Source organism: Boleophthalmus pectinirostris, unplaced genomic scaffold, assembly GCF_026225935.1.
Source record: "Boleophthalmus pectinirostris isolate CB_2022bp ecotype Guang Dong unplaced genomic scaffold, ASM2622593v1 HiC_scaffold_13, whole genome shotgun sequence".
Lineage (NCBI taxonomy): Eukaryota > Metazoa > Chordata > Actinopteri > Gobiiformes > Gobiidae > Boleophthalmus > Boleophthalmus pectinirostris.
Window position 1 is genome coordinate 1,362,982 of NW_026571036.1, and position 12,475 is coordinate 1,375,456.

At 43.9% G+C, this 12,475-nt stretch overlaps 2 protein-coding genes across 3 annotated transcripts in view; one reads left to right on the plus strand and one right to left on the minus strand.

Moving 5' to 3' along the window:
• The first annotated feature begins 329 nt into the window (after positions 1–329).
• LOC110163843 (protein CEBPZOS) lies at positions 330–7,296 on the plus strand. Of its 2 annotated transcripts, none has more exons than XM_055149173.1 (5): positions 330–482; positions 2,131–2,242; positions 3,315–3,359; positions 4,311–4,480; positions 6,581–7,296. In XM_055149173.1, exons 2-4 carry the CDS (start codon positions 2,131–2,133, stop codon positions 4,385–4,387), a joined length of 234 nt encoding a protein of 77 aa, XP_055005148.1. In that variant the 5' UTR covers positions 330–482; the 3' UTR covers positions 4,388–4,480; positions 6,581–7,296. The 2 variants fall into 2 exon arrangements, with proteins under 2 accessions (XP_055005148.1, XP_020784508.1); XM_020928849.2 differs by having other exon boundaries at positions 330–472.
• Positions 6,372–12,475, minus strand: part of cebpz (CCAAT enhancer binding protein zeta) — a 19,975-nt gene continuing 13,871 nt past the window's right edge. Inside the window, 12 exon segments of the mRNA XM_055149174.1 lie at positions 6,372–6,810; positions 7,392–7,473; positions 7,737–7,804; positions 7,899–7,988; positions 8,088–8,120; positions 8,829–9,010; positions 9,830–9,890; positions 10,036–10,145; positions 10,763–10,829; positions 10,963–11,019; positions 11,113–11,215; positions 11,813–11,866. Coding sequence (XP_055005149.1) covers positions 6,590–6,810; positions 7,392–7,473; positions 7,737–7,804; positions 7,899–7,988; positions 8,088–8,120; positions 8,829–9,010; positions 9,830–9,890; positions 10,036–10,145; positions 10,763–10,829; positions 10,963–11,019; positions 11,113–11,215; positions 11,813–11,866 — 1,128 coding nt within the window. The 3' untranslated portion in view covers positions 6,372–6,589.

The following is a 12,475-nucleotide window of genomic DNA, read 5'->3' on the forward strand; positions in this document are numbered from 1 at the left end:
ACTCGACTCGGACTTGAGGTCAAAGACTTGAGACTCGCAAAACAAAGACTTGGTGCCAGCTCTGGTGGTTCTGTCTCGTTGACTTGTGAGACTTTCAAGTGTTTAAAATCTGTAAATTAAATTAAATTGATTATGTATTTATTTATTTTTTTGAATGTATCATGAATTTTAATTTATGTCTAGTTTCAACAACACAAATTTAGAAGTTAACATATTTTTTCTTAATAATATCCAAAATGTTAGTGTGTTTTATCATTTGAAAAAAAAAAAAAAAAAAAAAAAAAAAAGAGTCGTTTTTTCCTCCGGGCCTCCGTAACCCGGAAGTCCGTCCGTAAACAGAAGGACGGATCGGGCGGACGGATCGTGCAGAGTTTCTCCTCCTCTTATTTCGTTTATTTTGTTTATTTCGTGTTTTTTCTTTCACATTTTCCCTCGTGGACACAGAGGGTCACGTGCCACAGCCCGCGTAAAGGTGAGAAAAGGTGAAACAAACAAGAGACAGAGACTTTAGGTTCGATTATGATTAAAGTTTGTCCAGGTTTGAGCTAAACTGGACCGAGTAAAACCTTTAAAATATAAGTAAATATTTACACAGACTGAAATACTGTGACAAAATCTCACCATTACAAATGTTCATTTATTTATTTGTTTGTTTGTTTTTATCCTGTTTTATATTTAAGTCACGTCCTGATTTAACCCGGATTCAGTCCAAGTTCAGACGAGGGAAAATAAACACAACTGTCCTGGTTTAGTCCTGGTTTAGAAATGTTTTAGTCCTGGTTTAGAAATGTTTTAGTCCTGATTTAGTCCTGTTAGTCCTGGTTTAGAAATGTTTTAGTCCTGGTTTAGTCCTGATTTAGTCCTGGTTTAGTCCTGGTTTAGACCTGGTTTAGTCCTGGTTTAGTCCTGTTTTAGTCCTGGTTTAGTCCTGTTTTAGTCCTGATTTAGTCCTGGTTTAGTCCTGGTTTAGAAATGTTTTAGTCCTGATTTAGTCCTGGTTTAGTCCTGGTTTAGAAATGTTTTAGTCCTGGTTTAGTCCTGATTTAGTCCTGGTTTAGTCCTGATTTAGTCCTGGTTTAGAAATGTTTTAGTCCTGGTTTAGAAATGTTTTAGTCCTGTTTTAGTCCTGTTTAGTCCTGGTTTAGTCCTGGTTTAGTCCTGTTTTAGTCCTGGTTTAGTCCTGTTTTAGTCCTGGTTTTAGTCCTGTTTAGTCCTGTTTTTAGTCCTGTTTTAGTCCTGGTTTAGTTCCTGTTTAGTCCTGGTTTAGTCCTGGTTTAGACCTGTTTTAGTCCTTTTAGTCCTGGTTTAGTCCTGGTTTAGTCCTGGTTTAGACCTGGTTTAGTCCTGGTATAATTTTGGTTCAGGTGAAGGTGAAAACTGCACAACTCACTCACATGGCCGATGTCCGAAAGCTTTTATATTTTTGAATAACGTTTGGGCGACAAAAGCCTTCGTCAGATATTTTTACTAGAAAAGCAAGAAAGTTTTTTTCACTGAAACGATATTTAAAAACAAAGGTTTTGGCACATGGACGTCTGAGTTACTGCGCAGTTTTTACACTTTTATCTTCCTGTTCGATGCATTTGCTCCTCAACAAGGATTTTGGTGTGTGTTTTCTGTTTCATTTGATAGTCCTGGTTTAGTCCTGGTTTAGTCCTGGTTTAGACCTGGTTTAGTCCTGGTTTAGACCTGGTTTAGTCCTGGTTTAGACCTGGTTTAGTCCTGGTTTAGTCCTGGTTTAGTCCTGGTTTAGTCCTCCTGGTTTAGTCCTGGTTTAGTCCTGGTTTAGTCCTGGTTTAGTCCTGGTTTAGTCCTGGTTTAGTCCTGGTTTAGTCCTGGTTTAGTCCTGGTTTTAGTCCTGGTTTTCCTGGTTAGTCCTGGTTTTAGTCCTGGTTTAGAGTCCTGGTTTAGTCCTGGTTTAGTCCTGGTTTAGTCCTGGTTTAGTCCTGGTCCTGGTTTAGACCTGGTTTAGTCCTGGTTTAGTCCTGGTTTTAGTCCTGGTTTAGTCCTGGTTTAGTCCTGGTTTAGTCAGTCCTGGTTCAGTCCTGGTTCAGTCCTGGTTTAGTTTTCTTGTTTAGTCCTGGTTCAGTCCTGGTTTAGTTCTTGTTTTAGTCCTGTTCTTGTGCTCAGATGCGCCCCCTGGAGCCGGTGGCGAAGCGTCTGTTGAAGGCGGTGATCGCGGTGGAGCTGCTCGGAGTGTTCGGCGCCTACGGACTTTTCCAGGCCATGAACTCCAGCCAAGGTCCTAAACTCTAACGCCGAACTCTAACGCCGAACTCTAACGCCGAACTCTAACGCCGAACTCTAACGCCGAACTCTAACGCCGAACTCTCACGCCGAACTCTCACGCCGAACTCTAACGCCGAACTCTAACGCCGAACTCTAACGCCGAACTCTAACGCCGAACTCTCAACTCTAACGCCGAACTCTAACGCCGAACTCTAACGCCGAACTCTAACGCCGAACTCTAACGCTCTCAACTCTTCAAACAGCCGAACTCTCACGCCGAACTCTCAACGCCCAACTCTAACGCCGAACTCTAACGCCGAACTCTAACGCCCAACTCTCAACGCCGAACTCTCACGCCGAACTCTAACGCCGAACTCTACGCCGAACTCTAACGCCGAACTCTCAAAAGCCGAACTCTAACGCCGAACTCTAACGCCGAACTCTAACGCCGAACTCTCAACGCCGAACTCTAACGCCGAACTCTAACGCCGAACTCTAACGCCGAACTCTAACGCCGAACTCTAACGCCCAACTCTAACGCCGAACTCTAACGCCGAACTCTAACGCCGAACTCTCGCCGAACTCTCTCCAAACGCCCAACTCTCACTCTCGCAACTCTAACGCCGAACTCTAACGTCTCAACGCCGCGAACTCTAACGCCGAACTCTAACGCCCAACTCTAACGCCCAACTCTAACGCCGAACTCTAACGCCGAACTCTAACGCCGAACTCTCAAAAGCCGAAACGCCTCTAAAACTCTAACGCCGAACTCTAACAACTCTCAACGCCGAACTCTAACGCCGAACTCTAAACTCTAACGCCGAACTCTCAAACGCCCAACTCTAACTCTAAACGCCGAACTCTAACGCCCAACTCTAACGCCGAACTCTAACGCCCTCTAACTCTCACGCCTCTAACTCTAACTCTAACGCCGAACTCTCTCACCCGTCTAACGCCGAACCAAACTCTAAACTCAAACTAAACCAAACTAAACCAAACTAAACCAAACTCTGACTTAAAGCTGCACTGTGTAACTTTTCTTTCTTCTCTTCTGTCTGTGACTCTGTGACTTTGTTCTGTTCCAGACTTCAGGAGCAAAGTGAACAGACGCTTCCCGTCCGTCCTGGAAGGTCAGAGATTCACAACAAATTCACTTTTTTTTTTTTACCTCTGAGCAAATCATTTCACCAAATTAACATAAAACATAAATAATTTTGACAAATTTTAAAAAATCATGATTTGATGAAAAAGCAGAGGAGGAAGGAGTGAAGCTGCAGGAATCAATCTGAAGAATTTAGCTGAGGTGGAGAAAACAAAACCAGAAGAGGAAAAATATCCAAATATCAATATATCGTATCGTTTAATGTGATGATGCAGTATCGATATCGTGAGCTGCTGTATCGATAAATCACCAAGAGGATTTTTTTGGTTTATTTCCTCAATGATTTAGTTCCAGCTCCAGTTGTTGTTTGTTCAGAGAAAAGAAACTCGTTTGACATTTTCTCTGTTTTGACGATTAAAATGTTTGTGTTTCATTTGAACTTTACACAAGAAATGATTTAACAAAGACTTTTAGAATCACAGACATGATTTAAGACTTCATTTTTTATTGAACCGTATTGAATTGATGTAAAATATATCGTATCGAATAAAAAACTCACTGTATAAATATTGTATCGGCAACTTCCGAATAATCCCCAGTCCTGGTAAAAAAACATTTTATAAACTACTTACAGTCTTATTGAATCAGCTTTTATTTGTGTTCAAAATAAAACGTTTCGTCGACTGTGACCGTAGAACAAGACGTGATATTTACTCGTTTAAAACATTTGTTCTTCTTCATTTATAAAAGTTGATCTCCTCTCGCCGCACGAATCAAACCGACTCGCGCTGATTTGATTTAAACTTCTTTTTCTCCACGACTGGAGTCATGTTCGAGTACGAGAGCCTCGTGTGTCCTACGAGTCGGGTTTATTCAGTTTTTATTCAGACAAACGTTCAGATCTCGAGCGCAGCAGAAAAACGTACAGGAAGTGCCCGCCCCCACGGCCTCCTCTGATTGGTCGGTTGTGTCGTTGCAGCGTATTATCTGTCCAACGAGTGGGCGGGAGTGTACGGCATCAGAGAGCGAGACCGCGACGCCTGGAGACAGAACTGACCCGGGACCTGGACCTGGACCGGGACCTGGGACCGGGACCGGGACCTGGACCTGGACTGGGACCGGGACCTGGACCGGGTTTTATTCACACAGGTAAATCACACACGTGTTTTTATTTATATCATCGACTCTAAAGAAATGATTCTATTTTTTTGGTGAAGTGTGTAAATGTACAGGTCATTTTGTCAGTTCTTTTCTCAGGATGTTCAGAAACAGATGAAGATTTGAAATGTAAAGTTTTATTTTTGTCGTTCAAGCTCAAACAGAATCATTGAGTCTTGAATCTGCTGCTCACCCAAGACTGAAACTTCAACACAACAACATTTCACCAACTGGAAACAAATTTGGACTTGGAACCAAAAATGTTCTGCGGGACTAAAGGATCTGGGTTTCCAGACTTGTTCTTCTCACAGACTCTTGGTGCTTCACAGGAGTTTTTCATGATTCTTGCTCTTGCTTCTCCTCTGATGTTCATGTTGGTCCAGATCCTTTAGTCCTGCAGAACATTTTTCCTCTGCACATTTTTGGTTCCAAGTTTGTTTTTCCAGATGTTGTGTTGAAGTTTCAGTCTTGGTGTTTGCAGCAGATTCAACACAACATGATTCTGTCTGTGAACGACTCAACCTGAAAACAACTAAAATAAAACTTGACATATAAACCAATGTTCATCTGTTTCTAAACATCAGGAGACACCAGAGCAGCTCCAGCACCAAAACATTTCTGAATTCTGTTTATTGTGTTGAAGAAATAAAACTTGATCAAATGGATAAAGGTTTATGTTTAAGAGGAATGTGACTGTCCCCGTCTGAGGTTCACTCAGGTCCTCGTGTTTAAACTGCTGAAGTGAGAAGCTCTCGGGTAATTTCATTTAGTAAAAGCAGCTCAGTGGAGGAAAAACCGTCCTGTGAAAATCTGAACTTATTTCAACAAGAACTGACAAAATGATTGACATCATTATTTTGTCGTTTTTACCCACGAGTTCTGGTGTAAACAGACTCAGATTATAAAACATAAATGAACAGGAAAAAAGAAAGAAAACACTGACATGTAGATGAAAATTTCCTCAGTTTTCCAAGATTTTTTCAGAGGTTCTAACAGAGGCCGAAGGAAGTCGTCCTCAGTTTTTGTGACGCAAGTTTGAACAGAATCGTGTCGTTTGTTCATTCGTTTTTTTAATATAAAACCAAAAATAAGAAAATGAAAAAACAATTTTCTTCGTTATTTGTCTCCAAAACCAAAATGAAAAAACAGATAATGATTCATTTTTTCAGTTTTCAATTTTGTGTTTAAATGAAAAATGGAAAAAAAAAAAAGGATAACGACCGTTTCCTGTTTATGTGACTTCAGGGACTGATGTTGGACTTTTGCACCACGTACGGACTGAAACAGGACCAGGACCAGGATCAGGTCCAGGACCAGGCCAGGCCAGGGCCAGGGCCAGGACCAGGACCAGGTCCAGGGCGGGAGCTCGAAGTTCGAAGCTGAGGCTCGGAGTCAAAGCTCTGGTCTCAGTCTCAGTCTTGCTCCTGGTCTGGTCCCGGACCTGGACCAGTCCTGGTTCAGTCCGTATCCAGTGCAAAATTTCAGCATCAGAGTCACTGAAGTCACGTAAACAGGAAACTGTCGTTATCTGTTTTTTTCCATTTTTTCATTTAAACACAAAATCGAAAACTGAAAAAACAAATCATTATCTGTTTTTTTCATTTTGGTTTTGGGGACAAATAATGAAGAAAACTGGTTTTTAAATATAAAACGAAAAAGCAACAATGACACACGGATTAACAGAGCTCATTATTTCTCTCTGTAATAAATATTTATCTTTTACTCAAAACGAGGAGTAGGTGGGAAAAAGTGTTGCAAGTGTTGCTGCAAAAGAAAGAAAATAGTGAATCAGATCATCAAAAAGACGAAATCACAACTTGATATTTGTCTCCATCAGCCTCCTGAGCTCTGACACTCTGGATTTAAACAAAAACAAAATGAATCAAACTGAAAACTGGTGTTTTATTCATATGAACACAGAGTTCTGTCCGAGTCGTCGACCTTTAACCCTCTGAACGGATCTGTCACTTTTTACACCAAACAAATATATTTCAACAAATGTTCTGCTTTAAAAATGTCTCTGTCAAATATAAAAGTTCTGGACTCAGATTTCAGGCGATTTATTTAAACGTCCGTGGTTTTTTTTCACAGCCTGATCTGTCACTTCCTCCTCTTGGCGTTGGACTTCCTGTTTCCTGCGGGCGCGCGTGCGTTGGACTTCCTGTTTCCTGCGGGCGCGCGTGCGGGGAACTTCCTGTTTCCTGCGGGCGCGTGCGGTTTCCTCTTCCTCTGGAACATGCTCTTCTTCCTCCTCAGAGTTTTGGCGTCGCGGTCGTGGATCCAGTCGTCGCGCTGAGACTCCCACTTCAGCTGCTTCACACCTGGACACAACCGACCAATCACAGCACACACTGTCACTGTTACCGGGCAGAACACCACGCCCACACACGAACCGACCAATCACATCACACACTGTCACTGTTACCGGGCAGAACACCACGCCCACACACGAACCGACCAATCAGATTAAACGAAACAACTGGATTTTATGAGTTTGAAGTTGTTTTGACACATCGACGTCTTGATCAAATCCATGTAACTGCACAAAGTCAGAACTTTTAAAAAGGAAACAAAGAGGGAAGTTCTGCATTAAATATTTAACTTTTATTTTCTGTGCCTCATCAGGGTGTGTGTACACGTGTGTGTACACGTGTGTGTACACGTGTGTGTACACGTGTGTGTACACGTGTGTGTACACGTGTGTGTACACGTGTGTGTACACGTGTGTGTACTTTTGACTTTTACTAAAATTAAAATAAAACAAGTGTTGGTGTCAAATATTTTACATTAAACCTAAAGTCCCAGTGTGTGTTTGTGTGTTCATTTGTGTTTGTGTGTAGTCGTGTGCGCGTGTGTGTGTGTGTTGTGTGTGTGTTGTGTGTGTGTGTGTGTGTTTGTGTACCTGCTTTGTCCGTGTTCCTCAGGGCGTTCAGTCCCACGTTGTCGAATTTAGAGCCGGAATTTTCATCCAACAAAGACCCGAACTGTAGAGACAAAAACCAGGACTAAAAACACGACTGAACCAGGACTAAAAACTGTTCTAAACCCGGACCAAACCACGACTTAAAAAAGGACTAAACCAGGCCTAAAATAGGACTAGACCAGGACTAAACCAGGACTAAAAAAGGACTAAACCGGACTAAACCAGACTAACCAGGACTAACCAGGACTACCAGGACTAGACAGGACTACTAGACCAGGTCTAGACCAGGTTCTGACCTCTTCAGCAGATTTGTCAGGTTCTGACCTCTTCAGCAGATGCAAACATGGCCGAGTCGTTCTTTCCTTTCTTCTTCTTCTTCGCTCCTTTTGGTCCTGAAACATTTTGGATTTGAACATTTTCATCCGACCGTCGGCCAAATCACACTTTTATTTAAATCTATTTTTATTTTTATTTGATATTTTGTACCTAAACCTTGAGCGAAGTCCAGCTCGTCTGCGTGTTTCCTCTTGGTTTTCTTCTTCTGTGGTTGAACGTCCATCTCCTCCTCGTCCGAGTCTGGGACAAAAAAACATCACAACGTCACGTTTCTTTGTCAAATAAAAAGAAAAGAAAATTAAAAAAACATTTGTGGAAATTTAAAATCACAAAACTCACCTCCAAAATCCTCGTCTTCCTCCAACTCCGGGACTGAAAACAAACGAATAAGAAAGATCAGAAAAATAAAAAACACGAACTATATTATAAACCAGGACTAAACAAGAACTAAACCAGGACTAAACCAGGATTGAACCAGGATTAAACCAGAACTAAACCAAGCCTAAGACCAGACCAAACTAGAATCAAACCAGGACTGAACCAAGACTTAAGTCTAAACTAAGACCAACTAAGGCCTAAAACAGAACTTAAACCAGGACTAGACCAGGACTGGACCAGGACTAAAAACAGGACTAAACCAAGACTTAAAAAGGACTAAACCAGGACTAAAAACAGGTCTAAACCAAGACTAAAAACAGGACTAAACCAGGACTAAAAACAGAACTAAACCAGGACTAAAACCAGGACTAAAAACAGGTCTAAACCAGGACTAAAAACAGGTCTAAACCAAGACTAAAAACAGGACTAAACCAGGACTAAAAACAGAACTAAACCAGGACTAAACCAGGACTGGACCAGGACTAAAAACAGGTCTAAACCAGGACTTAAAAAGGACTAAAACAGGACTAAAAACAGGACTAAACCAGGACAAAAACAGGACTAAAAACAGGACTAAACCAGGACTAAAAACAGGACTAAACCAGGACAACCAAACATTTTTTTAGATTCAGGAGAGTCTAAAAAAGTTTGGACCCACTAAAGCCGCCGCACAAACGTCAGAGCCACAGAAAAACCTCCAACCTTCTTCTTCTTCATCGTCGTCTGGATTCACGAAAGCTCCGCCCTCTTCCTCAAACTCCTCCCCGAAGTCTTCCTCGTCCAGACTCAGCTCCACCTCCTCGTCGTCCAGGTCCTGGTCCGGGTCCTGGTCCGAGTCCTCAGACCCGGAGTCGGACGCCTTCCCTTTTGTCCGGCTCACGCTCCTGAAACACACAGAGTTTAAGAGGAAACCAGCGCCCCCACGTGGACGCTCAGGACACTGCACCAGGACGAGGTTAAAGCCCCACTGCGGGACATTTCACCACATCACAACAGAATCTGTGTGTCAGTCGTTCGTTTTTCAAAATAAAACCAAAAATAAGAAATCGAAAAAAACAACAACAATTTTCTTCATTATTTATCACAAAACCCAAAATGAAAAAACAGATAATGATTCGTTTTTTCAGTTTTTGATTTTGTGTTTAAATGAAAAATGGAAAAAACGGATAACGACCGTTTACGTGACTCCCGTGACTGCGATGTGGGACTTTTGCACCGCGTACGGACTAAACCAGGACTGATCCAGGTCCAGGACTAGAGAAGGACTGAGACCGGGACCAGACCGAGACTGAGATCAGACTGGGACCAGAGCAGGACCAGACCGGAGGCTCAGAGCCCATGGCAGGACTGGAGCTCGAAGCTGAGGCTCGGAGTCATAGCTCTGGTCTCGGTCTCAGTCCCAGTCTCGGTCCCGCTCTGGTCTCGCTCTGGGCCCGGACCTGGATCAGTCCTGGTTCAGTCCATATGCAGCGCAAAAGTCCGGCATCGCAGTCACGGGAGTCACGTAAACGGTCGTTATCCGTTTTTTCCATTTTTCATTTAAACACAAAATCAAAAACTGAAAAAACGAATCATTAACCGTTTTTTCATTTTGATTTTGGGGGCAAATAACAAAGAAAACTTTTTTCGTTTTCTTATTTTTGGTTTTATATTGAAAAACGAATGAACGAACGCCACACGGATTCAACAGACTCACGACTCACCCGGCGAAGTCCAGGTCGTTCTCTTTGAGCTGAGCGTAGTACGAGTCTCCCTCACACGAGTCTGAACAGAAACACAGACCATCAGAAAAGAACGACAAGAAAAAACCCTCCTCCCCCCGTGTGTGTGTGTGTGTGTGTGTGTGTGTGTGTGTCAGGTGCCCTCCCTGTGTATGACCCCTGTATGACCCCTGTGTGTGACCTCTGACCCAGGATCTTCTCGAACTCGTCGTCGTCCACGTCCTCGATACTGTCCGTGTCTCCTTCAGGTCGAGGTCTGCGGCTCTGCTGCTGCTGCTCGCGACGCTTACGGAAGAAACTACGACGAGAAACGACAAGAAATACTCAGCACAATACTGCTACTGCAAATACTACTACTACTGCGAATACTACTGTGAATATTACTACAACACAAGGACATGAGAAGTACTGATCACAGTACTATTACTACTGTTACTTAATACTCATGTTGTTTAAAGGTTTTATGTTGAACAGGAGAGTTACGGGATGATGAGGGTGAGGAGGGTGAGGAGGGTGACGATTGTGACGAGGGTGAGGAGGGTGACGAGGGTGACGAGGGTGAGGAGGGTGAGGAGGGTGACGAGGGGGAGAGGGTGAGGAGGGTGACGAGGGTGAGGAGGGTGACGAGGGTGAGGAGGGTGACGAGGGTGAGGAGGTGAGGAGGGTGACGAGGGTGACGAGGGTGACGAGGGTGAGGAGGGTGAGAGAGGAGTGACGAGGGTGAGGAGAGTGACGAGGGTGAGGAGGGTGAGTGAGGTGAGGAGAGAGGTGAGGAGGGTGAGGAGAGTGAGGAGGGTGACGAGGGTGAGGAGGGTGACGAGGGTGACGAGGGTGAGGAGTGAGAGGGTGACGAGGGTGAGAGAATCAGGGTGAGCACACAGAACAGAACATTCACGTTAAGCTCCAGAGTCTCACCGGTGGAAGAAGATCTGGTCAACTGGGATCTGACTCTCGTCTTTAGACACAAACTCCTCACCGTTCACTGGAAACGACAACAACACCACAACACGAAAGAGTTTTACACCACAGTTTGACACCAGACTCACAAATCCTCCATCATTATATTATATTTTTATTTAATTTTTTTTTATATTGTGTGTTATAGTGGGACTGACCGGGCAGAGACGACGTCACATTTTTCTTGGGTTGAAGCACCAAAGACTCACTGTTCTCTGAAAACAAAACTCAAACTGTCACAGCTTTGTTTTTTATGTTTTTTATATTTTTTATGTTTTTATTTGGGAGTAAAATGAGTAAAGTCTCACGTTTTCCTTTGAGCTGTTTGGGATTCCTGAAAACAAATCTGTCCAAAAACCGGATCAGAGTGAAATCCTGCAGAGGATCTCCAGTGTACGAGATACTGTCCCCCTGAAACAGACACCGGGTTAGACCTGGAACAGACCTGCTTTAGTCCTGGTGCAGTCCTGGTCCAGTCCTGGTTTAGTCCTGGTTTAGTCCTGGTTTAGACCTGGTTTAGACCTGGTTTAGACCTGGTTTAGACCTGGTTTAGACCTGGTTTAGTCCTGGTTTAGTCCTGGTTCAGTCCTGGTTCAGTCCTGGTTCAGTCCTGGTTTAGACCTGGTTTAGACCTGGTTTAGACCTGGTTTAGACCTGGTTTAGACCTGGTTTAGACCTGGTTTAGTCCTGGTTTAGTCCTGGTTCAGTCCTGGTTCAGTCCTGGTTCAGTCCTGGTTCAGTCCTGGTTTAGACCTGGTTTAGACCTGGTTTAGACCTGGTTTAGACCTGGTTTAGTCCTGGTTTAGACCTGGTTTAGACCTGGTTTAGACCTGGTTTAGTCCTGGTTTAGACCTGGTTTAGACCTGGTTTAGACCTGGTTTAGACCTGGTTTAGTCCTGGTTTAGTCCTGGTTTAGTCCTGGTTTAGTCCTCCTGGTTTAGTCCTGGTTTAGTCCTGGTTTAGTCCTGGTCCAGTCCTGGTTTAGTCCTGGTCCAGTCCTGGTCTCACCTGGAGGATGGTTTTGGCGAACAGAGACACAGACGGGTGGAAATGCGCCGAAAGCTGCAACACAAACACGAGTCAGACTCAAGTCTCCATGAAGATAAAAAAAACAGTTTATCTGAAACTTTAAACCTTTAACTGCAGTTAAATAATAAATATAATAATAATAAAAATAATCATCTGCACCATGAGCCCCTCCCACCACCATCACACACACACACACACACTCCACTTTCACACTGGCAATGTGGGTGAAGTGTTTTGCCAAAGGACACAACTATAATTTTCCCTTCAGAAATCTGACAGGATCAGTCGATGTGGCCACAGCCGTTTGTCAAAGTCTGAAGTTCAGCAGGTCTGAGTCTGGTCCTGGTCCGAGTCTGATCCTGGTCCTGCTCTGAGTCTGGTCCTGGTCTGGTCCTGCTCTGAGTCTGGTCCGGTCCTGGTCTGGTCCTGGTCTGGTCCTGGTCTGAGTCTGGTCCTGGTCCTGGTCCGAGTCTGAGTCTGGTCCTGGTCTGGGTCTGGGTCTGGTCCGAGTCTGGTCCTGGTCCGAGTCTGGTCCTGGTCCGGGTCTGGTCCTGGTCCGAGTCTTGTCCGAATCTGGTCCTGGTCTAGTCCTGGTCTAGTCCTGGTCCGAGTCTGGTCCGGGTCTGGTCCTGGTCCGAGTCT